This window comes from Mustelus asterias, chromosome 20 (assembly GCF_964213995.1).
Source record: "Mustelus asterias chromosome 20, sMusAst1.hap1.1, whole genome shotgun sequence".
NCBI lineage: Eukaryota > Metazoa > Chordata > Chondrichthyes > Carcharhiniformes > Triakidae > Mustelus > Mustelus asterias.
In genome coordinates, this window is record NC_135820.1 from 23,967,123 (window position 1) to 23,993,469 (window position 26,347).

The 26,347-nt window shown below is 45.2% G+C and overlaps 1 protein-coding gene across 4 annotated transcripts in view; it reads right to left on the reverse strand.

Moving 5' to 3' along the window:
- Positions 1-25,439, reverse strand: part of stx16 (syntaxin 16) — a 54,910-nt gene extending 29,471 nt beyond the window's left edge. Inside the window, exon 1 of one of the 4 annotated variants that reach the window (XM_078236340.1) lies at positions 25,131-25,439. In XM_078236340.1, coding sequence (XP_078092466.1) covers positions 25,131-25,253 — 123 coding nt within the window. In that variant the 5' untranslated portion in view covers positions 25,254-25,439. The remainder of the gene's footprint in view (positions 1-25,130) is intronic. The other 3 variants (XM_078236341.1, XM_078236337.1, XM_078236338.1) reach the window with 3 other exon arrangements.
- Between the last annotated feature and the right edge of the window lie 908 nt (positions 25,440-26,347).

Consider the following 26,347-nt stretch of genomic DNA (forward strand, 5'->3'; position numbering starts at 1 on the left):
AGGTAAGATTCATGTTGGTCTCTCTCTCTCCCTCTCGGATCGGTGCTGCGACCCCTCGTCCCTGACGGAGGAAACTAACAGGTGATGGTATTCGAATCTAAATTGAACTGTGAGTTGAGTATTTAGGGTCGGGGACCCGATTGTGACTGTGAGTAGGGACTCACAGTCGGGGACCCGATTGTGGCTAGCCTAAGGTCAGGGACCCCTTGATCTCGTTTTACATCCGGATCAGGGTTACACAGGCTTAGTTTGGGTCAGGGACCCTGTGAATTGATTTTGGTACCAGGAATTCTTTTATTAACGTTTTTGCCAGGGGCACAGTATACTGACATTATGGGACAAAGTTTCGACAAAACAGAGGGCAATTCTCCTTTGCTTTTTATGTGCTCTGAGTCCCCTGCTCAGGAACGTAATTTACGACGATCATCTGCTGCACTAAATAGTAAATTAGGTAAGGATATTTGGCCACTAGGCAGCACGTGAAACTTGGAAAATTGCACTGCAGCAGAAAAAGCTATTTGGACGAAAAACGCAGGTTCCAAGTGGAAAACTTTAATTTCAAAATGGAAAAAAGAGTCAACTAGGCACCACGAGCAGTCGCTATTAATGAGTTGGAGGGATAACACCCATAAAAAAGGATTGATGAATGTGTGGACGGGAAATCAAAGGATTGGGAAACTTTAAAATTGGAATGTGAACTTAGGGATAAGAAAGCATCGGGTGATAGGCAGGTTGGGCTAGCCCATCAAATTAAACAACAGGAGGATCCTCCCAGTTGCTCTGGCATGCCACTGTTTCCCTATTCAGGCGATACGGAGGAAGAGGAGTTGACCCCTAGACCCTCCCTTTATCCACCTCTGGCAACAAGGTTTTCTCACCTCTGCAGGAACTCCCATTCAAAACGCTCTTTGGGTTAAAAATCTCCTCGATGCTGTTCAGCTTCCTCGTCAATTGGCTGTTATTAAATGTGCTGCACACACGAAGGGGGACACTCCTGTGCAATTAGGGAATGCCCGTGCTGATTCAGCTGCTAAGGTGGCAGCTGTATCGGTCTCTGTGATTGTTCCCACTGGGGGTAATCAGGCTCTAAATCGGGTACCTGCATTCGGGACGAAGGGAATGCCAGAGATAACTGAGGTTCAACATTTACAGAGGGACGCCTCTGATTCTGAACGTACACTATGGAAGTCAATGGGATGTTCGCACTCCTTGGCTCGGGACCTCTGGCTTACTCCAGTTGGTCAAGTTTGTATCCCGGATTCTTTATTACCGGTACTTACTGACTATTTGCATTCTTGTACCCATCTCGGCAAGGAGGGAATGGTACAGCTACTTCTAAAGACTTGGTGGCACCCAGATTTGAATACAGCAGCGCAAACGCGGCTGGATCGATGCCTCATTTGCATGAGAAATAGTAAGGGTAAAGGCATTAAATGCCCTCCTGGAACCACTCCCTTGCCAGATGGCTCTTTTGCCAGTATACAGCTTGATTTTATTGAATTATCAAAAGTAGAATCATAGAAACCCGACAGTGCAGAAGGAGGCCATTCGGCCCATCGAGTCTGCACCGACCACAATCCCACCCAGGCCCTACCCCCACATATTTACCCGCTAATCCCACTAACCTACGCATCTCAGGACTCTAAGGGGCAATTTTTAACCTGGCCAATCAACCTAACCCGCACATCTTTGGACTGTGGGAGGAAACCGGAGCACCCGGAGGAAACCCATGCAGACACGAGGAGAATGTGCAAATTCCACACAGACAGTGACCCGAGCCGGGAATCGAACCCGGGACCCTGGAGCTGTGAAGCAGCAGTGCTAACCACTGTGCTACCGTGCCGCCATTGCTATAATTTACATTGCTATAAATATTGTTTAGTAATAATTGATGTGTTTAGTAAATGGATTGAAGCCTTCCCCACCACGAATTGTACTGCACATACGGTGGTGAAGTTATTGTTGACAGAAGTTATTTCCCGTTTTGGGGTACCCAAAATGGTGAGCTCAGATAGTGGACCACATTTTGTGGCTTGGATCAATACTGAATTGTGTGAAGCACTCGTAATTAAACAACAACTGCACTGCGCGTATCACCCGCAGGCAGCAGGAATTGTGGAAAGAGTTAATGGGACTTTAAAAGAAAAATTATCTAAATTGACTGAAGAAACTGGGTTAAATTAGCTAAAGGTATTGCCCAAGGCACTGTTTCACATGCGAGTGACTCCACATTCGTGGACCGAACTGTCAGCTGCGGAGATAGTCTACGGTCGGCCAATGAGGACTCCCTGGGATGCCCATGAAAAACCCCTGGAGGGAGTAGACCTCCATGTGATGGGGGAACAGATGCAGAATTATTTGAAGCAATTAACAATTTCTCTGAAGTTTCTCCACTCACAGGTGAAACAGGCACATCTCCCAGTGACAGCAGGGACAGCCACTCCTCGATATCCAGTGATCGAACCCGGAGACTACGTATTGGTGAAGAACTGGGATAGAAAGAAACTAGGACAACGCTGGAGCGGACCTTTTCAAGAACTATTGACTACACCAACTTCCATCAAGCTTGAAGGACGTTCAAGTTGGATACATCTTTCCGATTGCAAGAAGATTGTCTCCAAGATTGTCTTCATTATATTTTTTTGACTTTCTGGACTATATGGCCTTAATGGCCACTCGGTAGTGAAAAAGCGAACTACCCGGGGACTGCATGCCAATACCTATTTATATGTGTCATATATTTATGCTGAAAAATTGAATGTAAGCAAGTGTTGAGTTTGTACCCACATCCCCGTCCATTCGAGGGAAGGAATACCTCTCCAATCCCTCCCATTCCAGATAGGAGAGACAGTTGAATGGATTCTACGTCAAAACCAAACCGGGATCGGGGGAGATGATAGAATGGAAATCGGCTGGCTATGAAATGACTAGGTTTTCGGCTTGGTACCAGCCTGCTTATAATCATGCCTTGCTTCCACCCTCCCTTACCGTCCCCTCGAATGATGTGCGAGGTTCCCTATGTTTTAGTAAATCAGGGAAAGAAAAGTTGATGGGGCAAAGTAGATGCAACCTTACAGCTGAGTGGTAAGGGCCAGCAGCAAACCTATCTAACAAGGGTATGTTTATTCTTGATTGGTCCAGGGTATGGAATATAACCTCTAATAGCTCATGGGCACATGCTTCCCCAACACCCTGGATGACATTGGCTGATGATTTTGGAACATATTTCATATGTGCAACTAAAGCATACTCGTGGCTTCCTACCAATTGGATAGGATCCTGTTATCTGGGATATGGTTGCTTGTGTAAATGCATTTTTAATCGGGTCATGGATATACCTATTTAATTAGTTGTTATGATATGACAAAAGGAGAGAATGTGAAGTTGTACGAACTAAGTAATGGCATGATGGGAAAATTGGTCAACTATTTGGTACAATACAAGAACGGCTGACCAGGCTATTCCAAAATGCCTGACCTCTGTAAGGCCTGATAAGATTGACTCCTCATAACCTAGGGCTGTATGAGTAAGACAAGATAAGGTCAGGGATGAAGGAGTCACTGACCTTTTTCTGTTACATCAAAGGACAAGATAAGGATATGAATGATGAGACAAAGAGTTCTCGGAGGTCTGCAGGTTGTGCCATGATTAATGACATTGCTTATGCTTCTATTACTGATCGAATCCCTGAATAAGCTCTAGTCACGCAAACTGATAATGATTATGTATAAATACTGAACTGTTTCTTTCTGTAAGCGTGGACTTGAGGAGGAATTAGCAAGTTGTACCAACTGCTCTCTGAACTCAAGTTTCAGCCAATACTGCATGCAGTCTTTCGTAAATAAAGACTAGTTATTTAGTCAAAACGAATTTTGTTGAGTCTTTCTATCACAGTCAAGAAGCAGGAAAGTTTCCACTTCAACAGGTGTAGGGGGAAACCTAATAGGATTATCGCCAGACTATTAATCCAGAAACTCAGCCAATGTTCTGGGGACCCAGGTTCAAATCCCACCACGGCAGATGGTGGAATTTGAATTCAACATTTTTTAAAATCTGGAATTAAGAATCTACTGATGACCATGAAACCGTTGTCAATTGTCAGAAAAACCCATCTGGTTCACTCATGTCTTTTAGGAAAGGAAATCTGCTGTCCTTACCTGGTCTGGCCTACATGTGACTCCAAAGCCACAGCAAGGTGGTTGACTCTCAACTGCCCTCGGGCAACTAGGGATGGGCAATAAATGCTGCCCAGCCAGCGACACCCATGTCCCACGAATGATTGGAAAAGTTGGTGTTTGTAAAATTGTCTGTTAAAAAGGTGGTGTTTTTTTAGATGCAGGTGCATTTGCAGACTAAAACATTGTATTGAGAGGCTAGGCAGTCATGTTGCTAAGGCAACAGGCTTTGTCATCAGGGGTATAAGAGACAGCTCTCAGCTCCACAGAGAGATAGCAACTGCACTCTGCCACAGATAATAGCTTTTAGCTCAAAGCCTCATCCAAATAGAAAAGGTACCAAAATAAGCCAGAGATTCCAGACTTAAGAAAGAATGCAGAAGATTCCGAAAGACGACAAACCTGGTTGAAATTTTGAGTGTGACTAAAAAAATTCTATTTTTTTGTTGATAAGTGGGAAATGTATTTCTCTAAACAGCATTCCATTAGAATGGTGTTTTATTTGGTTTGTCAATAGTTTAGCTAACCTGTTCACTGTTTGTTAGATAAATAAAGTGTTACTTGTTGATCTTACAGAGTGTGTCTCAGGTAGTTATTTTGATTTAACCACCAAAAGTTGCTGAAGAACAGATCGTACTTTTTCTCACACACTTTGAACAGATTATCAGGCGAGGTACTCCTCTGAGTGGTTAAATGTTAGTTCTCAGAGAGGGGGGTCAACCATCCCTTTTTAACACACCTCAGTCACTGACCGAGCTAAACAGGACCAAAAACAGAAAGTGCTGGAAAATCTCAACAGGTCTGACAGCATCTGTGGGGAGAGAATAGAGCCAACGTTCCGAGTCTAACTGACCATTCATCAGAACTTTGTCAGAGCTCTAACAAAGGGTAATCTAGACTCGAAACATTGGCTCTATTCTCTCCCCACAGATGCTGCCAGGCTTGCTGAAACTTTCCAGCATTTTCTGTTTTTGTTTCAGATTCCAGCATCTACAGTATTTTGCTTTTTAGCTAAACAGGATCGCTGGCAATCTCACAACCCTATTCGGCCTTCTGTGCTGTAAATGTCTTGTAATTCTATGCTGACATACACAGCAAAAAGCCCCATCATTGCAGTCCTTTAGTACGATCTGTTCTTCAGCAACTTTTGGTGGTTAAATCAAAATAACTACCTGAAACACTCTCTGTCCTTGCTCAGCCTACATCTTCTGCAAATTCCCAACACCATAAATTCTGATCCTTGTTTCAAGGTCTTGACCTTCATGAACCACTACAATCCCTGACCCAAACTCTATATATCTCTAACTTTGACCTCAAAGACCACCCGCCCCCTACCTCAGTTCTCTCACAACTGAGGGTCTTACTTTCTGCTCCATACACCAAATCCCTCCGTACCAATCCCCCCACAACCCTTTCCTCCGCAAAATACTCAGTAAAAACCACCAAGCTTTTGATTACCATCCTTACATATCTCCTTTCAGACTCAGCAGAAATAGTGTTCATTACGTGTCAGTGAAGCGCATTGCGACATCTTTCAATATTAAAGATACAATCCAAAATTATCAATATTTAAAATGTAGAATAATGTCCCCCAGATACATTGTTCAGCAACATTCAGAAACACTACCCCAAAGCTCAAACAGATAATCATTTTGGATATAAACCTGCAATTTCATCTTTTTAAAAAAAATCACTGTAACAAAACTGATTGACGCATGATCTCTAATCTCGAATTATATAACTGATTGGAAACAACTCGACAACACAATATCAGCCTTGCCTCAGTGGCAGAACGTTTTCCCCTAATAGGTGTTAATTGTTCACATCTCTGACCTCTGGAAACTTGAGGTCAAATTCTAGCCTGACAATCCAGTGCAGTAATGAGGGAGACCGATACTATCAGAGATGCAGTCTTTCTGATTAGTTATTAATCTACCCCATCTAACCCACTCAGTTGGACACAAAAAGGTCCCATATCACTACGCCATGATGACCTGGAGAGTTTTTGCAGTGCTCTGGCCAATACTTCTCCCTCAACCAGCATCATTGAAAAAAGGCCATTCATCTCCTTGGAGTTTGCAGAGATTTTCCACATGCAAATAGGCTACCACATTTCCTAAACAACAAAAGAGATGACAATACTTCCGAAATACTTGACTGAACTGTGGCAAAAGATGCTATATAAATACAGGTCTTCATGATAGGGCTCCTTTGGTTTCCTTTCAAGACACTTCAGAACATAATGTAGCATGGTAATACAAATAAAGGAAATCGAACATCAGATTGTACAGACTATGCATAATACACACTGACATGAAACAGTCTTAATAACCATACAAACTGCACAACACAGTCACAGTCCTCTTAGTTAAAAACTGAAATGGCAAAGTAAAGGTTAAATTTCAAAGCAAACTGGAGGATACATCCTGTCTTCCAATCACTAGAGTGAAATCCTGAGAATAATAGGTCATTGCATTTTGATTGGTTAATACAAGCAGATCTTTCTGAGGATTGTTCATTGGGGTGCCATGGTGGCAAGCACCACTGCCTCACGGCATCAAGGACCCAGGTTCGATTCCAGCTCAGGTGACTGTCTGTGTGGAGTTTGCAGATTCTCCCAGTGTCTGCGTGGGTTTCTTCTGGATGCTCCGGTTTCCTCTCAGTCCAAAGATATGTAGGTTAGGTGGAAAGACAATGCTAAATTGCCCCTTAGAGATGTCTAGGTTAGATAGATTAGCCATGGTAAATGTGCAGAGTTATGGGGATAGGGCAGGGGAGAGGGCCTGGGTAAGACACACTGTCACAAAGTCGGTGCAGACTCCCCATCCAACCCTGATTATCAGAGCTTGATACTGGGGAATGGAAAAAACTGGTGTGCAGTACCAACAGTTCCCAGTCCATCACAGTAGTGGGAACTTGTGTATGGAGTCAGTAGGGATAGGCGAGGTGATGAATGAATACTTTTCTTCAGTGTTCACTAAGGAGAGGGGCCATGTTTTTGAGGAAGAGAAGGTGTTACAGGCTAATAGGCTGGAGGAAATAGATGTTCAGAGGGAGGATGTCCTGGCAGTTTTGAATAAACTGAAGGTCGATAAGTCCCCTGGGCCTGATGAAATATATCCTAGGATTCTTTGGGAGTCAAGGGATGAGGTTGCAGAGCCTTTGGCTTTGATCTTTGGGTCCTCACTGTCCACGGGGATGGTGCCAGAGAACTGGAGAGTGGCAAATGTTGTTCCTCTGTTTAAGAAAGAGAATAGAAATGACTCTGGTAATTATAGACCGGTTAGTCTTACTTCGGTGGTTGGTAAATTGATGGAAAAGGTCCTTAGGGATGGGATTTACGACCATTTAGAAAGATGCGGATTAATCCGGGATAGTCAGCACGGATTCGTGAAGGGCAAGTCGTGCCTCACAAATTTGATTGAATTTTTTGAGGAGGTAACTAAGTGTGTTGATGAAGGTAGGGCAGTTGATGTCATATACATGGATTTTAGTAAGGCGTTTGATAAGGTCCCCCATGGTCGGCTTATGATGAAAGTAAGGAGGTGTGGGATAGAGGGAAAGTTGGCCGATTGGATAGGTAACTGGCTGTCTGATCGAAGACAGAGGGTGGTGGTGGATGGAAAATTTTCAGACTGGAGGCAGGTTGCTAGCGGAGGGCCACAGGGATCAGTGCTTGGTCCTCTGCTCTTTGTGATTTTTATTAATGACTTAGAGGAGGGGGCTGAAGGGTGGATCAGTAAATTTGCTGATGACACCAAGATTGGTGGAGTAGTGGATGAGGTGGAGGGCTGTTGTAGGCTGCAAAGAGACATAGATAGGATGCAAAGCTGGGCTGAAAAATGGCAAATGGAGTTTAACCCTGATAAATGTGAGGTGATTCATTTTGGTAGGACTAATTTAAATGTGGATTACAGGGTCAAAGGTAGGGTTCTGAAGACTGTGGAAGAACAGAGAGATCTTGGGGTCCATATCCACAGATCTCTGAAGGTTGCCACTCAAGTGGATAGAGCTGTGAAGAAGGCCTATAGTGTGTTAGCTTTTATTAACAGGGGATTGGAGTTTAAGAGCCGTGGGGTTATGCTGCAACTGTACAGGACCTTGGTGAGACCACATTTGGAATATTGTGTGCAGTTCTGGTCGCCTCACTATAAGAAGGATGTGGAAGCGCTGGAAAGAGTGCAGAGGAGATTTACCAGGATGCTGCCTGGTTTGAAGGGTAGGTCTTATGAGGAAAGGTTGAGGGAGCTGGGGCTGTTCTCTCTGGAGCGGAGGAGGCTGAGGGGAGACTTAAGAGAGGTTTATAAAATGATGAAGGGGATAGATAGAGTGAACGTTCAAAGACTATTTCCTCGGGTGGATGGAGCTATTACAAGGGGGCATTATTATAGGGTTCGTGATGGGAGATACAGGAAGGAGATCAGAGGTAGGTTCTTTACGCAGAGAGTGGTTGGGGTGTGGAATGGACTGCCTGCAGTGATAGTGGAGTCAGACACTTTAGGAACATTTAAGCGGTTATTGGATAGGCACATGGAGCACACCAGGATGATAGGGAGTGGGATAGCTTGATCTTGGTTTCAGATAAAGCTCGGCACAACATCGTGGGCCGAAGGGCCTGTTCTGTGCTGTACTGTTCTATGTTCTATTACAGCACAGTTTAACTGCAAAATAAGACCCCCTCTAAACTGTCCCAAATGTACCTTAGAAAGAGCCCAGATATAGAAACATAGAAAAACTACAGCACAAAACAGGCCCTTCGGCCCCACAAGTTGTGCCGAACATATCCCTACCTTTTAGGCCTGCCTATAACCCTCCATCCTGTTAAGTCCCATGTACTCATCCAGGAGTCTCTTAAAAGACCCTATTGAGTTTGCCTCCATCACCACTGACGGCAGCCGATTCCACTCGCCCACCACCCTCTGTGTGAAAAACTTACCCCTAACATTTCCCCTGTACCTACCCCACAGCACCTTAAACCTGTGTCCTCTCGTAGCAGCCATTTCCACCCTGGGAAAAAGCCTCTGAGAGCCCACCCAATCTATGCCTCTCAACATCTTATATACCTCTATTAGGTCTCCTCTCATCCTACGCCTCTCCAAGGAGAAAAGGCCGAGCTCCCTCAGCCTATCCTCATAAGGCATGCCACTCAATCCAGGCAACATCCTTATAAATCGCCTCTGCACCCTTTCAATCTTCTCCACATCTTTCCTGTAATGAGGCGACCAGACCTGAGCACAGTACTCCAAGTGGGGTCTGACGAGGGTCTTATATAGCTGCATCATTATCCCTGGACTCCTAAACTCAATCCCTTGATTGATAAAGGCCAGCACACCATACGCCTTCTTAACCACCTTCTCCACCTGCGGGGCCGATTTTAGAGTCCTATGGATCCGGACCCCAAGGTCCTTCTGATCCTCTACAGTACTAAGAGTCTTTCCCTTTATATTGTACTCCTTCATCCCATTTGACCTGCCAAAATGGACCACTACGCATTTATCTGGGTTGAAGTCCATCTGCCACTTCTCCGCCCAGTCTTGCATCCTACCTATGTCCCTCTGTAACTTCTGACATCCCTCCAGACTATCCACAACCCCACCAACCCCCATATACTGAGAGAGGCATGGGAAGAAATTGCTGAGGCCGTGAGAGAAATCTTTGTACCCTCACTGACTACAGGAGAGGTCGCAGAAGATTGGAGAGCAGCCAATTTTGTTCCTTTGTTTAAGAAGGGTTGCAAGGATAGCGGCGAGCCTTATGTCAGTGGTAAGGAAATTATTGGGAGAGGATTCTTCGAGACAAGATTTACTCCCACTTGGAAATAAGTGGATGTATTAGCGAGAGGCAACATGGTTTTGTGAAAGGAAGGTCATGTCTCACTACTTGTCGAGTTTTGCGAGGAAGTGACGAAGATGGTTGATAAGGGTAGGACAGTGGATGTTGTCTACATGGACTTCAGTAAGGCCTTTGACAAGGTCCCTCATGGCAGACTGGTACAGAAGGTGAAGTCGCACAGGATCAGAGGTGAGCTGGCAAGATGGACGTAGAACTGGCTCAGTCATAGAATAAGTAAGAAGTCTCACAACACCAGGTTAAAATCCAACAGGTTTATTTGGTAGCAAAAGCCACTAACTTTCGGAGCGCTGCCCCTTCATCAGGTGAGTGGGAATTCTGTTCACAAACAGGGCATATAAAGACACAAACTCAATTTACAAAATAATGATCATTAACTCCCACTCACCTGACGAAGGGGCAGCGCTTCGAAAGCTGGTGGCTTTTGCTACCAAATAAACCTGTTGGACTTTAACCCGGTGTTGTGAGACTTCTTACTGTGTTTACCCCAGTCCAACGCCGGCATCTCCACATCAGTCATAGAAGACAGAGGATAGCAGTGGAAGGGTCCATCTCTGAATGGAGGACTGTGACTAGTGGCATTCCTCAGGGTTCAGTGCTGGGACCTTTGCTGTTTGCAATAAATATAAATGATTTGGAGGAAAATGTAACTGGTTTGATTAGTAAATTTGCAAATGGCACAAAGGTTGGCGGAATTGCAGATAGCGATGAGGACTGTCAGAGGATATAGGTCAGTTGGAGACTTGGGCAGATGGAGTTTAATCCGAACAAATGTGAGGTAAAGCATTTTGGAAGATCTAATACAGATGGGAAATATACAGTAAATGACAGAACCCTTAAGAGTATTGAAAGTCAGAGGGATCTGGTGTATAGGTCACTGAAGTGGCAACGCAGGTGGTGAAGGTAGTCAAGAAGTCATACAGCAAGCTTGTCTTCTTTGGCCGGGGCATTGAATTTAAAAATTGGCAAGTCATTGTTGCAGCTTTATAGAACCTTAGTTAGGCCGCACTTGGAATATAGTGTTCAATTCTGATCGCCACACTACCACAACGATGTGGTGGCTTTGGAGAGAGTACAGAAAAGATTTACCAGGACGTTGCCTGGTATGGAGGGCATTAACTAACTGGAACAATAGAGGTTGAGGGGCGACCTGACAGAAGTCTACAAGATAATGAGGAGCATGGGCAGAGTCGATAGTCAGAAGCTTTTTCCTAGGGTGGAAGAGTTTCTTGGGGGATAGGTTTAAGATGCGAGGAGCAAGATTTAAAGGCAATGCATGCAGAAAGTTTTTTTTTTTACACAGAGGGTGGCAAGTGCCTGGAACTCACTGCCGGGGGAGGTAGTGGAAGCAGATACGATAGTGACGTTTAAGGGGCGTCTTGACAAATACATGAATAGGATGGGAATGGAGGAATATGGTCCCTGGAAGGGTATGGGGTTTAGTTCAGTCGAGCAGCATGGTCAGTGCAGGCTTGAAGAGCCGAAAGGCCTGTTCCTGTGTTGTAATTTTCTTTGCTAGCCCAACTTCCAAATTTCTCCCCCGCTCTCCCACCAAACCTTCTATTTACACTGATGTGGAGCTGCCGGTGTTGGACTGGGTGGGCACAGTAAGAAGTCTTGCAACACCAGGTTGAAGTCCAACAGGTTTATTTGGAATCAGAAGTTTTTGGAGCGCTGCTCCTTCATCGGGTGAGTCTATTTACACTGGCCAACCTATGGCCTTTCTAAATGAAGTAGTAAATTCAGGGCAGTTCGTGCTGTGGAGTTTTCAGTGGGAACGGAATGTACAGTAGTGTCGCCAGCGGTTTGCGTTAGAGTCACAACTCTTTCTGATATATATCTTAATTATCTGGACTAGGGTATATTGAGAAATAATTTCAAAGTTTGAAATTATTTCCCAATTCAGAAATATACTAAAAGGTTAGGAAAAAATTAACAAAATGGTGCAATTTTAAAGAGGTGCAGGCACAGAGCAATGTGTACTTATACAAGTCTTTGTAGGTGGCAAGACAAGTTGAGATGGTGTTAAAAAAACTTATGGGATCACAAATAGTGGCGGATAGTACAAGAGCAATTTTACGTCAAACTTTCATTAAACATTTGGAGAAGCCCCAGCTGAAATGCTGTGTTCATTTTCAAAGTCACACTTTAGGAAGGATGTCAAGGTTTACTAGAATAGTATTAGGGAAGAAAGACTTCAGTTATGTGGAGAGATTAAAAATGCTGAAAGCTTCAGATCCCTGTGCATTAGCACTGGTCATCTGTAAAAATATCCTTAGACATTCAGTTTGTTCTTCTTCGAGCAGAAAGAGTTAAGGAGAGATTAACAGATATATTCAAAATCATGAAGCGTTTTGATGAAGTAAATAAGCAGAATGGTTTCCAGTGGCAGTAGGGACAACAACCAGAGGATGCAGATTTAAGGTTAACTGGAAAATTAACAAAGCAGAGATGACAAGAGAAAATTATTGGCATGCCGAGCTGTTCTGATCTGGAGTGCATTGCCTGAATGGGGGCTGGAAGCAGATTCAGTCGTAACTTTTAAAACGGAACTGATTAAAAGTGGAAAATGGTGCAAGGTTATGGGGAAGGAACAGGAAATTGGAAGTGATTAGATAACTCTTTCAGAAAGCCATCGCAGCTATGGAGGGTTGAATAGCTTCCTTCTGTGCTCCATAATTTTCTAATTCTGTAATCCACAATGTGGCAATTAAACCTAGCACCCACTCACAACCATGCAGGCCAGATCACAATGTACAGTGATTTAACCCTATAACAAACCTATGCAGCATATTTCACAATGTACTGTGATTAAAGACCAGCATCAGTTATTCATAGAATCATAGAATACTGCAGTGCAGAAGGAGGCCATTCGGCCTGTCGTGTCTGCACCGACCACAATCCCACCCAGGCCCTATTCCCACAACCCCATGCATTTACCCTCGCTAGTCCCTGTGACACTAAGGGGAAATTTAGCATGGCCAATCCACCTAACCTGCACATCTTTGGACTGTAGGAGGAAACCGGAGCACCCGGAGGAAACTCATGCAGACACGGGGAGAACGTGCAATCTCCACACAGACAGTGACCGAAGCTGGGAATCGAACCCGGGTCCCTGGCACTGTGAGGCACCACTGTGCCACCCCTATTACATCTCTCCCCACTAATTTTAAGCCAGAAGAGCATGAAATCTAACATGGTTTTGTAGCATGCAGGCTGGGATTTAAAAAAATTAACATTACAGGCATTAACAAAAAGATGATCAACAACAAATTGCCCCCTTAGAGCTTTTCCATTATATTCTACTTCACTGAATAATATTTGGCGAGGTTTAGAGCAATCTGGGATGGCACCAAGACTTTACATTGTCTGATCCGATCAGTAGAGGTAATTGAATTATCATGCAGAAGAATAAAATCCTGCCCAACTTCTCTTTCTAACGCAAATATCTTAGCCAATTTAGATTTCTCAATTCTATTGCTCTATGTTTCAAAACAAAACAAAGCCTCACTTATAATTATTTGCCAAGTTAGCACGAGTTAATTCTTACTGATTGATGGATATTAATTTTACTGTAGGTTTACGGGTCCACGGAGCAGCGGGAAAGATTCTGGATAGGATTCATGGGTAAGGTGCACAGGCAAGAGCCAGGTTCTAACCATGAGCTCAATGTGGCCCTGACAGCTGTTCTCAGAGAAGGCAGAACAATATTGACATGATGTTCCATATATATTGCAATAAACATGGAGCTATTGCATATAAGATAATATCCTGTGTTGTGCACAGGGCTGCTATCATTCTCAGCTACAGACTAGCTTTTAACAATAGTTTGAGTTAACATGTAGAATGAAAGACGATTAAAACTCTTGTATTAGTTGCCTTTCCATTAAGTAGATTTTCAAGGATCCTGCATGTTCATCGTAAAGATTTCACTCAACAAGTAGCCTAGAGAGATCGGTTTTGCAATTTTGATGAGAAGGAACTCATTACCAGTGAGCTTGCGCAGGACCAGTCAGCCGGAGTGAGAGTCCAGCCAGAGTGAGGGTATCGGGAATTTGGAGCTGAGTGGGTAGCTATTGGTAAGTGTTTCTCTTTTTTTTCTCTTTAAAATTCAGTAGTCTAGTTTAAAGGGCAATAAGCACTGACCCAGTTAGGTAAATGGCAGTTATCTGTCAATCAATTGAAGCCTGATTAGAGCCTCAATAGGTGTGAACACTTAGGAATTTCAAACTGGTGAGAGTCATCCCAGCTCACCTCAGTTGTATATAAGGCAGTGGTTTTAGCAAGCGCACGACCAGTGAGATTATACAGGATCAGTCAGCCGGGGAGAGATTTCAGCCAGAGTGAGGTATTGGGAATTTGGAGCTGAGTGGGAATTCGGTGCTGAGGGGAAAGAGGTGTTCATCTTTGGGAGGAGCAGCGAGGCGAACCTGTGAGGGAGACTTGAGGGAAAGTGAGAAATGAGAAGTAGAAAGAAAACGAACGAGGATGTCACAGCCAGCAGGGTAAGTGATTGGCTGGTGACTGATAAGTAGCTTTCCCTTTCTTTTTTCTCTTGGCATCGTAGTTGTATTGCAAGTTAATTTAAGGGTTAAGTCATGGCAGGAGATCCCAGACCGATGTCATGCTCCTCTTGTGAGATGTGGGAATTCAGGGATTCTTTCGGTGTCCCCGGCTCCTTCACGTGCAAGAAGTGTATCCAACTGCAGCTCTTGTTGGACTGCTTGATGGCTTTGGAGCTGTGGATGGATTCACTTTGGAGCATCCTCAATGCTGAGGATGTTGTGGATAGCACGTTCGGTGAGTTGGTCACACCGCAGATAAAAATTACTGAGGAAGATAGGGAATGGGTGACCACCAGACAGAGGAAGAGTAGGAAGGCACTGCAGGGGTCCCCTGTGGCCATCTCCCTCCAAAACATTTTAGATATACCATTTTAGATACTGTTGGGGGAGATGGCTGACCAGGGAAAGGTGACAGCAGCCAGGTTCATGGCACCATGGCTAGTTCTGCTGTGCAGGAGGACAGAAAATTGTAAGGAGAATAGACAGGCATTTCTGCAGACCCAAACAAGACTCCAGGATGCTATGTTGCCTCCCTGGTGCAAAAGTCAAGGATGTCTCTGAACAGCTGCAGAACATTCTGGAGGGGGAGGGTGAACAGCCAGCTGTCGTGATACATATAGGTACCAACGATGTAGGTAAAAAATGGGATGAGGGCCTTTAAGTTGAATTTAGGAAGTTAGGAGTTAAACTAAAAAGTAGGACCTCAAAGGTAGTAATCTCAGGATTGCTACAAGTCTACATGCTAGTCAGAGTAGGAATGTCAGGATAGCTAAGATAAATACATGGCTTGAGGGATGGTGCAAGAGGGAGAGATTCAAATTCCTGGGATATAGGAACCGGTTCTGGGGGAGGTGAGACCAGTACAAATCAGACGGCAGGATGGGAACCAATGTCCTAGGGAGAGTGTACGCTAGTGCTGTTGGGGAGGGTTTAAACTAATATGGCAGGGGGGGATGGGAACCAATGCAGGAGGTCAGAGGGAAGTAAAGTGGGGACAGAAACAACAGACAGCAAGGCGAAAAGTGAAAGGCAGAGAAACCAAAGTCAAAAAGCAAAAAAGGTACAGGGTACAGAAACTGTGGAGAGCTCAGTGAATGGGTCCAGTGAGGCTAAGAGAAATAAAACACAGGCGAGAGCATACAAAACATGACCGGACAGATGGTCTGAGAAAGCAGGGCAGAGAGCAAGATGTCTAGATTAAACTGTATTTATTTCAATGCAAGAGGCCTGACGGGCAAGGCAGATGAACTCAGGGCAAGTTTGGGTCTATGGGACTGGACTATTATAGCTATTACTGAAACATGGCTAAGGGAGGGGCAGGACTAGCATCTCAATATTCCAGGGTACAGATGCTGTAGGAAAGATAGAACAGGACATAAGAGAGGAGGGGGAGATGCGTTTTTGATTAGGGAGAACATCACGGCAATACTCAGAGAGGACATATCCGAGGGTTCGCCCACTGAGTCTATATGGGTAGAACTAAGAAATAAGAAGGGAGAGATCACCTTGATAGGATTGTACTATAGACCCCAAATAGTCAGTGGGAAATTGAGGAACAAATATGTAAGGGGATAACAGATAGCTCCTAGAAAAATAGGGTGGTAATAGTCGGGGACTTTAACTTTCCCAACATTGACTGGGACAGCCATAGCATTAGAGGCTTGGATGGAGAGAAATTTGTTGAATGTATTCAGGAGAAATTTCTCATTCAGTATGTGGAGGCCTGACTAGAGAGGGGGCAAAACTTGACCTCCTCTTGAGAAATAAGAAAGGGCAGGTGACAGAAGTGTTAGTGAGGGATCACTTTTGGGACCAGTGACCATAATTTGATTAGTTTTAAGATAGCTATGGAGAATGATAGGTCTGGCCCAAAAGTTAAAATTCTAAATTGGGGCAAGGCCAATTTTGATGGTATCAGGCAAGAACTTTCAAAAGTTGATTGGGGGAGCCTGTGGGAAGGCAAAGGGATGTCAGGTAAGTGGGAGGCTTTCAAAAGTGTGTTAGCCAGGGTTCAAAGTAAGCACATTCCTTTTAGAGTGAAGGGCAAGGCTGGTAGAAGTAGGGAACCCTGGATGACTCAGGATATTGAGACCTTGGTCAAAAAGAAGGAGGCAAATGATATGCATAGGCAGCTGGGACCAAGTGGATAGAGGTTTTCGGAGTCGACTTGAGAGAGAAATCAGGAGGGCACAAAGGGGACACGAGATTGTTTTGGCAGATAAGGCAAAGGAGAATCTAAAGAGCTTTGACAAATACATAAAGGGCAAAAGAGTAATTAGGGAGAGGGTAGGGCCTCTAGAAACATAGAAACCCTACAGTACAGAAAGAGGCCATTCGGCCCATCGAGTCTGCACCGACCACAATCCCACCCAGGCCCTACTCCCATATCCCTCCATATTTTACCCACTAATCCCTCTAACCTACACATCTCAGAACACTAAGGGCAATTTTTCGCATGGCCAATCAACCTAACCCGCACATCTTTGGACTGTGGGAGGAAACCGGAGCACCCGGAGGAAACCCATGCTCTTGAGGTCATCTATGTGCAGATCCACAGGAGATGGATGAGATCCTAAATGAATATTTCTGATCAGTATTTACTGTCGAGAAAGGCACGGATGTTAGGGAACTTGGGGAAATAAATAGTAATGGCTTGAGGAATGTACATATTACAGAGAAGGTGGTGCTAGAAGTCTCAAAGCGCATCAAAGTTGATAAATCCCCGGAACCTGAAGAAATGTATCCCAGGAGGTTGTGGGAGGCTCGGGAGGAAATAGCGGGTCCCCTAGCAGAGATATTTGGGTCAGCGACACCAACAGGTGAGGCGCCTGAAGATCGGAGGGTAGCAAATCATAGAAATCATAGAAACCCTACAGTACAGAAAGAGGCCATTCGGCCCATCGAGTCTGCACCGACCACAATCCCACCCAGGCCCTACCCCCAAATCCCTACATATTTTACCCGCTAATCCCTCAAATCTACGCATCCCAGGACACTAAGGGGCAATTTTAGCATGGCCAATCAACCTCACCCGCACATCTTTGGACAAATGCTGTGCCTTTGTTTAAGAAAGGCTGCAGGGAAAATCCTGGGAACTACAGACCAGTGAGCCTAATGTCTGTCGTCGGTAAGTTGTTAAAAGGCATTCTGAGAGACAGGATCTACAGGCATTTAGAGAGGCAAGGGTTGATTAGGGACAGTTAGCATAGGCAATCATGTCTCACAAATTTGATTGAGTTTTTTGAAAGGGTCACCAAGAAGGTAGGGCAGCGCAGTTGACATTGACAAGATGAACAAGGCAATTTTTTTTTACACAGAGGTGGTGCGTGCCTGGAACTCACTGCCGGGGAAGGTAGTGGAAGCAGATACGATAGTGACTTTTAAGGGGTGTCTTGACAAATACATTAATAGAATGGGAATAGAGAGATGGTCCCTGGAAGGGTAGGGGGTTTTAGTTGTCGGACAGCATGTTCCAGACACACATCACACTCTGTGGATGCAGAGCTTAGAGGACCAAAGGGCCTGTTCTTGTGCTGTAATTTTCTTTGTACAGCATGGTAGGTTGTTGCACAAGGTTAAATCTCACGGGATCCAAGGTGAGGGAGCCAATTGGATACAAAATTGGCTTGACGACAGAAGACGGTGGTTGTAGAGGGTGAGAGTCATAGAGGTTTACAGCATGGGAACAGGCCCTTCAGCCCAACTTATGTATGCCACCCTTTTTTTAAACCACTAAGCTCTTCCCAATTGCCCACGTATGGCCCATATCCATCTATAGCCATTTTACTCATGTAACTGCCTAAAAGCTTTTTAAAAAACATTGTACCTACCTCAACTACTATCTCTGGCAGCTTGTTCCAGACCCTCACCACCCTGTGTGTGAAACAATTGCCCCTCTGGACCCTTTTGTATCTCTCCCCTCTCACCTTAAACCTATGCCTTCTAGTTTTAGACTCCCCTACCTTTGGGAAAAGATATTGACTATCTAGCTGATCTATGCCCCTTATTATTTTATAGACCTCTATAAGATGACCCCTAAGTCTCCTATGCTCCAGAGAAAAAAGTCCCAGTCTATTCAGCCTCTCCTTATAACTCAAATCATCAAGTCCCGGTAGTATCCTAGTAAATCTTTTCTGCACTCTTTCTAGTTTAATAATATCCTTTCTATAATAGGATGACCAGAACTGAATTCCAAGTGTGGCCTTACTAATCTCTTGTACAACTTCAACAACAAGACTCCCAAACTCCTGTATTCAATGTTCTGATGTGGAGATGCCGGCGTTGGACTGGGGTGAACACAGTAAGAAGTCTCACAACACCAGGTTAAAGTCCAACAGGTTTATTTGGTAGCAAATACCATAAGCTTTCGGAGCGCTGCTCCTTCGTCAGATGGAGTGGAAATGTGCTCTCAAACAGGGCACAGAGACACAAAATCAAGTTACAGAATACTGATTAGAATGCGAATCCCTACAACCAGCCAGATCTTAAAGGTACAGACAATGTGGGTGGGGGGAGCATTGAACACAGGTTAAAGAGATGTGTATTGTCTCCAGACAGGACAGCTAGTGAGATTCTGCAAGTCCAGGAGGCAAGCTGTGGGGGTTACTGATAATGTGACATAAATCCAACATCCCGGTTTAGGCCATCCTCATGTGTGCGGAACTTGGCTATCAGTTTCTGCTCAGCGACTCTGCGCTGTCGTGTGTTGTGAAGGCTGCCTTGGAGAACGCTTACCAGAAGATCCAAGGCTGAATGCCCGTGACTGCTGAAGTGCTCCCCCACAGGAAGAGAACAGTCTTGCCTGGTGATTGTCGAGCGGTGTTCATTCATCCGTTGTCGTAGCGTCTGCATGGTTTCCCCAATGTACCATGCCTCGGGACATCCTTTCCTGCAGCGTATCAGGTAGACAATGTTGGCCGAGTTGCAAGAGTATGTACCGTGTACCTGGTAGATGGTGTTCTCACGTGAGGTGATGGCATCCGTGTCGATGATCCGGCACGTCTTGCAGAGGTTGCTGTGGAAGGGTTGTGTGGTGTCGTGGTCACCGTTCTCCTGAAGGCTGGGTAGTTTGCTGCGGACAATGGTCTGTTTGAGGTTGTGCGGTTGTTTGAAGGCAAGAAGTGGGGGTGTGGGGATGGCCTTGGCGAGATGTTCGTCTTCATCAATGACATGTTGAAGGCTCCGGAGGAGATGCCGTAGCTTCTCCGCTCCGGGGAAGTACTGGACGACGAAGGGTACTCTGTCCACCGTGTCCCGTGTTTGTCTTCTGAGGAGGTCGGTGCGGTTTTTCGCTGTGGCACGTCGGAACTGTCGATCGATGAGTCGAGCGCCATATCCTGTTCTTATGAGGGCATCTTTCAGCGTCTGGAGGTGTCTGTTGCGATCCTCCTCATCCGAGCAGATCCTGTGTATTCGGAGGGCTTGTCCGTAGGGGGTGGCCTCTTTAACGTGTTTAGGGTGGAAGCTGGAGAAGTGGAGCATCGTGAGGTTATCCGTGGGCTTGCGGTACAGTGAGGTGCTGAGGTGACCGTCCTTAATGGAGATGCGTGTGTCCAAGAATGCAACCGATTCCGGAGAGTAGTCTATGGTGAGTCTGATGGTGAGATGGAACTTGTTGATGTCATCATATAGTTGTTTCAGTGATTGCTCACCATGACTCCAAAGGAAGAAAATATCATCGATGTATCTAGTGTATAGCATCGGTTGAAGGTCCTGAGCGGTGAAGAAGTCTTGTTCGAACCTGTTCATGAAGATGTTGGCATATTGGACGGCCTAAACCGGGATGTTGGATTTATGTCGCATTATCAGTAACCCCCACAGCTTGCCTCCTGGACTTGCAGAATCTCACTAGCTGTCCTGTCTGGAGACAATACACATCTCTTTAACCTGTGTTCAATGCTCCCCCCACCCACATTGTCTGTACCTTTAAGACCTGGCTGGCTGTAGGGATTCGCATTCTAATCAGTATTCTGTAACTTGATTTTGTGTCTCTGTGCACTGTTTGAGAGCACATTTCCACTCCATCTGACGAAGGAGCAGCGCTCCGAAAGCTTATGGTATTTGCTACCAAATAAACCTGTTGGACTTTAACCTGGTGTTGTGAGACTTCTTACTGTGTTCAATGTTCTGACCAATGAAACCAAGCATGCCAAATGACTTTTTCACCAACCTGTCCACCTGTGACTCTACATTCAAGGAACTATGAACCTGTACTCGTAGATCTCTTCGTTCTATAACTCTCCCCAACGCCCCACCATTAACTGAGTAAGTTCTGCCCTGGTTCGATCGACCAAAATGCATCACCTCACATTTATCTAAATTAAACTCCATCTGCCATTCATCAGGCCACTGGCCCAATTGATCAAGATCCCTCCACTCAGAGAAACAATCCTCCACAACCACTCTCTGGCTTCTTCCATTGAGCCAGTGTCTAATCCAATTTACTACCTCCCCATGTATACCCAGCGACTGAACCTTCCTAACTAACCTCCCGTGAGGGACCTTGTCAAAGGCCTTGCTGAAATCCAGGTAGACAACATCCACCGCCTTCCCTTCATCCACCTTCCTGGTAACCTCCTCGAAAAACTCTAATAGATTGGTCAAACATGATCTACCACGCACAAAGCCATGTTGACTCTCCCTAATAAGTCCCTGTCTATCCAAATATTTGTAGATCCTATCCCTCATCACACCTTCCAATAACTTGCCCACCACCAACGTCAAACTTACTGGCCTATAATTTCCCGGATTTCTTTTGGAACCTTTTTTAAACAACGGAACAACATGAGCCACCCTCCAATCATCAGGCACCTTCCCTGTGAATACTGACATTTTAAATATGTCTGCTTCCCTCAAGGTCCGTGGGAATACCCTGTCTGGTCCTGGGGATTTATCCACTCTGATTTGCCTCAAGACAGCAAGCACCTCCTCCCCTTTAATCTGTAAAGGTTCCATGACCTCCCTACCTGTTTGCCCTATTTCCGTAGACTCCATGCCCGTTTCCTCAGTAAATACGGATGCAAAAAAACCATTTAGTATCTCCCCCATCTCTTTTGGTTCCATACACAGTCTACCACTCTGGTCTTCAAGAGGACCAATTTTATCCCTCACTATCCTTTTGCTCCTAACATACCTATAGAAGCTCTTTGGATTTTCCTTCACTCTGTCTGCCAAAGCAACCTCATGTCTTCTTTTAGCCCTCCTGATTTCCCTCTTAAGTAGCTTCTTGCACTTCTTATACTCCTCGAGCATCTGATCTGTTCCTTGCTGCCTGTACATTTCATACAACTCTCTCTTCCTCTTAATCAGTGTTACAATCTCCCTCGAGAACCAAGGTTCCTTATTCCTATTTACTTTGCCTTTAATCCTGACAGGAACATACAAACTCTGCACTCTCAAAATTTCTCCTTTGAAGGCCTCCCACTTTCCATTTACATCCTTACCAGAGAACAGCCTGTGCCAATCCACACTTCCCAGATCCCTTCTCATTTCATCAAATTTGGCCTTTTTCCAGTTCAGAACTTCAACCCAAGGACCAGATCTATCCTTATCTTTGATCAGGTTGAAACTAATGGCATTATGATCACTGGATCCAAAGTGTTCCCTCACACTCACATCCATCACCTGCCCTAACTCATTTCCCAATAGGAGATCCAATATCGCATCCTCTCTAGTTGGCACCTCTATATACTGATGTAGAAAATTCTCCTGAACACATTTTACAAACTCTACCCTGTCTAAACCTTTAACAGTATGCGAGTCCCAATCTATATGTGGAAAATTAAAATCCCCTACTGTCACAACTTTGTGTTTCTTGCAGTTGTCAGCTATCTCTCCGCTGATTTGCTCCTCCAATTCTCGCTGACTATTGGGTGGTCTATAATACAACCCCATTAATGTGGTCATACCTTTCCTGTTTCTCAGCTCCACCCATAGGGCCTCTGTAGACAAGCTCCCTAATCTATCCTGCTTGAGTACCGCTGTAACATTTTCCCTGACCAACAATGCCACCCCCCCCCACCTTTTATCCCTCTGCCTCTATCCCGCCTGAAACATTGGAACCCTGGAACATTGAGCTGCCCTCTTGTAGCCAAGTTTCACTAATGGCTATAATGTCATATTTCCATGTGTCTATCCACGCCTTCAGCTCATCTGCCTTCCCCACAATACTCCTGGCATTGAAATAGACACACCTCAAAAGATTATTTCCACCACACTCAAACCTTCCATTTGTGATTTTGCTTGAACTAACCTGTCTTTTCACCCCTGCTCCACTATCTGCTCTGGCACTCTGGTTCCCATCCCCCTGCAAATCTAATTTAAACGTTCCTCAATAACACTAGCAAACCTCCCTGCAAGTATATTGGTCCCCTTGTAGTTTAGGTGTAACCCGTCTCTCTTGTACAGGTCCCACCTGCCCCAGAAGAGGTCCCAATGATCCAAGAATTGGAAACCCTGCCCCCTGCACCAGTTCCTCAGCCACGTGTTTATCCGCCCAAGCATCTTACTCCTGCCCTCACTGGCATGTGGCTCAGGTAGCAATCCTGAGATTACTACCCTCGGGGTCCTGCTTTTTAAACTTCCTTCCAAGCTCTTTGTACTCACTCTTCCTTCCTACGTCATTTGTACCGATGTGTACCACGACATCTGGCTGATCACCTTCCCACTTTAGAACGCTGTGCACGCGATCAGAGACATCGCTGACCTTGGCACCTGGGAGGCAACAAACCATGCGGGAGTCTCTGTCCCAACCACAGAACCTCCTGTCCGTACCTCTGACCATCGAGTCCCCTATCACTACTGCTCTCCTCTTCTTCATCCCACCCTTTTGCGCTGTAGAACCAGACTCAGTATCAGAGTTCCGGCTGTCGCAGCTTGTCCCAGGTAAAGCATCTCCCACAACAGTATCCAATTCAGTATACCTGTTGTGGAGGGGTATGGCCACAGGGGAACCCTGCTCTGCCTGTCCTTTCACACTGCCATTTCCTCTCCTTACAGTAACCCAATTTCCTGTGCTCTGCTATCTCCCTAAAGCTACTGTCTATATACTTCTCATTCTCCCGAATTCGATGGAGGTCATCAAGCTCCTTCTCCCGTTCCCTAACACGCTTTGCTAGCAGCTGCAGCTGAATGCATCTTTTGCAGGTGCTGTCGTCAGGAATACCGGAGGTCTCCCTGATCTCCCACATCCTGCAAGAGGAGCATTCCAACATCTTGCCTGGCATTTTTTTTCCCCCACTCTTTAAACTGTCGCCGCTCTGTGTTCCCGCTCTTTAAACTGTCACCACTCTGTGTCCCTGCTCTTTAAACTGTCACCGCTCTGTGTTCCTGCTTTTTAAATTTGCTACGGCTCTTCGGGGGGGGGGGTTTAAACTAATTTGTCAGGGGGATGGGAAAATGAGCTGTAGTCCAGAAGCCAGTGTTGAGTGTAGTGAGGTACTGAGGAGAGTATCAAGGTCGCAGGAGTGTCCTGGCAGACAGGAAGGTGGGTTGAAGTGTGTCCACTTCAATGCAAGGAGCATCTGGAATAAGGTAGGTGAACTTGGGGTGTGGATTAGTACTTGGCTCTACGATGTTGTGGCCATTACGGAGACATGGTTAGAACTGGGACAGAAATGGTTGTTGGAAGTTCCGGGGTATAGATGTTTCAGTAAAACCATAGAAAATTAGTACAATTTCAAAAGTTGAACTTGGAAATATTTTGAACTGTGAGCAGAATAAAGATAGACTGGCAGGCTGATGGAATGGGAAGACACATGGCAGATGATATTTAATACAGAGAAGAGTCAGGTGATACAATCTGGTAGGAAAAACAAAGAAAGATATAAAAGAAGAATACAATTCTAGAATGGTGCAGGAGCAAAGGGATCAGCAGTGCTCAAATCATTAAAAGTGGTGGGGCTGCTTGAGAAAGTGGTTAAATAAGGCCTACATGATCTTGGGCTTTGTAGTAAAAGGCATAAAGTGCAAAAACTTTATTTAAAAAACAGGCTCAGCCTCAACTGGAGTAATGTATTTAATTCTGGACACCATATTTTATGAAGGATTGTAGGAAAGAATGAAGAGCACTGTTTCAAGGATGAGGGATTTGAGTTATTTGGACAGATTACAGAAGCTGGCACTGTTCTTCAGGGAGGAGGGAAGGTTGAGAGGAGATTTGATAGAGCTGTTTCAGATCATGAAGCATCTGGACAGAGTTGATAGGAAGAAAGTTTTCCATTGGTGGCAAGTTCAAAGACCAGAGGGTACCAATTTCAGGCAACACGAGGAAAAACATAAATCTCCCTCTATAGGATACATTATATATTCTATATAAATCTCTGTAAATAATATACTATACAATAAATATCCGATAATAGATCACTCCCTATAGAATATAAAATCCTATACAATAAATATTCTATGCAATAATGAAGTGGTTGAGGGTATATTTGATACCCAGGAGTTATTCCCAGGCCCGGTGCCAGCTCGGTTTGCTATCCCCTCTTCCCCACCCCCGGCCCCACTCAGAGACAAAACTAACACAGGGACTGGGACTCACCGCAGCGCCGCGGCCCAGGGCCTGTCCCGGCTTTTTACTCACTTGCTCGGCCAGCAGCTGCCGGCTCTGGGCCGCTCGATTCCGCATCAGCACGTAGGCGTCCGTCAGGCTGCGGGTCGCCATGGTGGCCGCAGGCCCTCCGCTGCCCCTTCACTCTGTTTACAAGCACCTCCAGTGGCTCCCCTGGCCTGGGGGGGGGGGGGGAACTGCAGCACCAGGAACCCCGGTCCAGCAGGGAAGAGGCTGCCGTCATTTCCGGATAAACCGCGTCCGTCCTCCTCAAGATACCGGCTGCGCCTCGAAACCCTGGCAAAAGGTTCCGGTAACGGCCGATGTGCATTTCTGTGGCTGCTGTTGTCCTCCATTCACTTGGGCAATGGTTCAATGGCAGCATTCTAACATCAAATAGACTCACTCCAGAGACTTCAAACACAATATTAGCCTCTAGTGCTGGTTTTATTCATGATAAAATCTGGCTGATGATTCCACCAGATATTAATAAGGTGGGCAGTCTGAACACTGACTGAGGAGGATAAAAAGCCTTTATTGTGTCAGTCATAGGGTGTGGAGTAATGTTGGGGGTTAGATTGCAAGTCTTTAATTGTGCAGTCCATCACGCAGAGTAATGCAATGGTGCACCTGGAGTTGATGGTGGCACCGGGAACAGAAAATATCTTAAGAGTATGGGCTTGTTTTCAGATCTATATGAGGATTTCACTTGACTCCACCACTACCATCTCCTTAAAAGAGGCCAACAACTGCCTTAAAAGAGGCCACCACTACCATCTACCCAAACGCTATTGTTGATATTGAATAAATCAGATATCAAGACTTTGAGTCATAATTTCCTCTTGTTTATCGCTATCGAAACAGAAAACATTCTTTCTGGTTCCTGCCTCCATTATAATTTCTGTCATCATGGCCTTAACATTAAAGTTCTCTATTTCTTTTCCACACCCCTTCACAAACTTCAACTCATTTAAAGTCAGTAACTCAGGCCCTCGCTTGCACTCCCGCCACTCGCACTTTTTTTTAAGCTCCAGTGGTTTCTGTGCTCTAAGGGAGCTGACATCAAGTTTCAGGCCTAATTCCAAATTCCTGCATGCCCCATCCACTCCTGTAACACCAAGCTTCTTAGTGTTTTTCACTCCACAATCCCACATTTAGCCACTACAGTCCTGGCCTTCTCTAGCCATTTCTCACCACTCTGCTTCAAA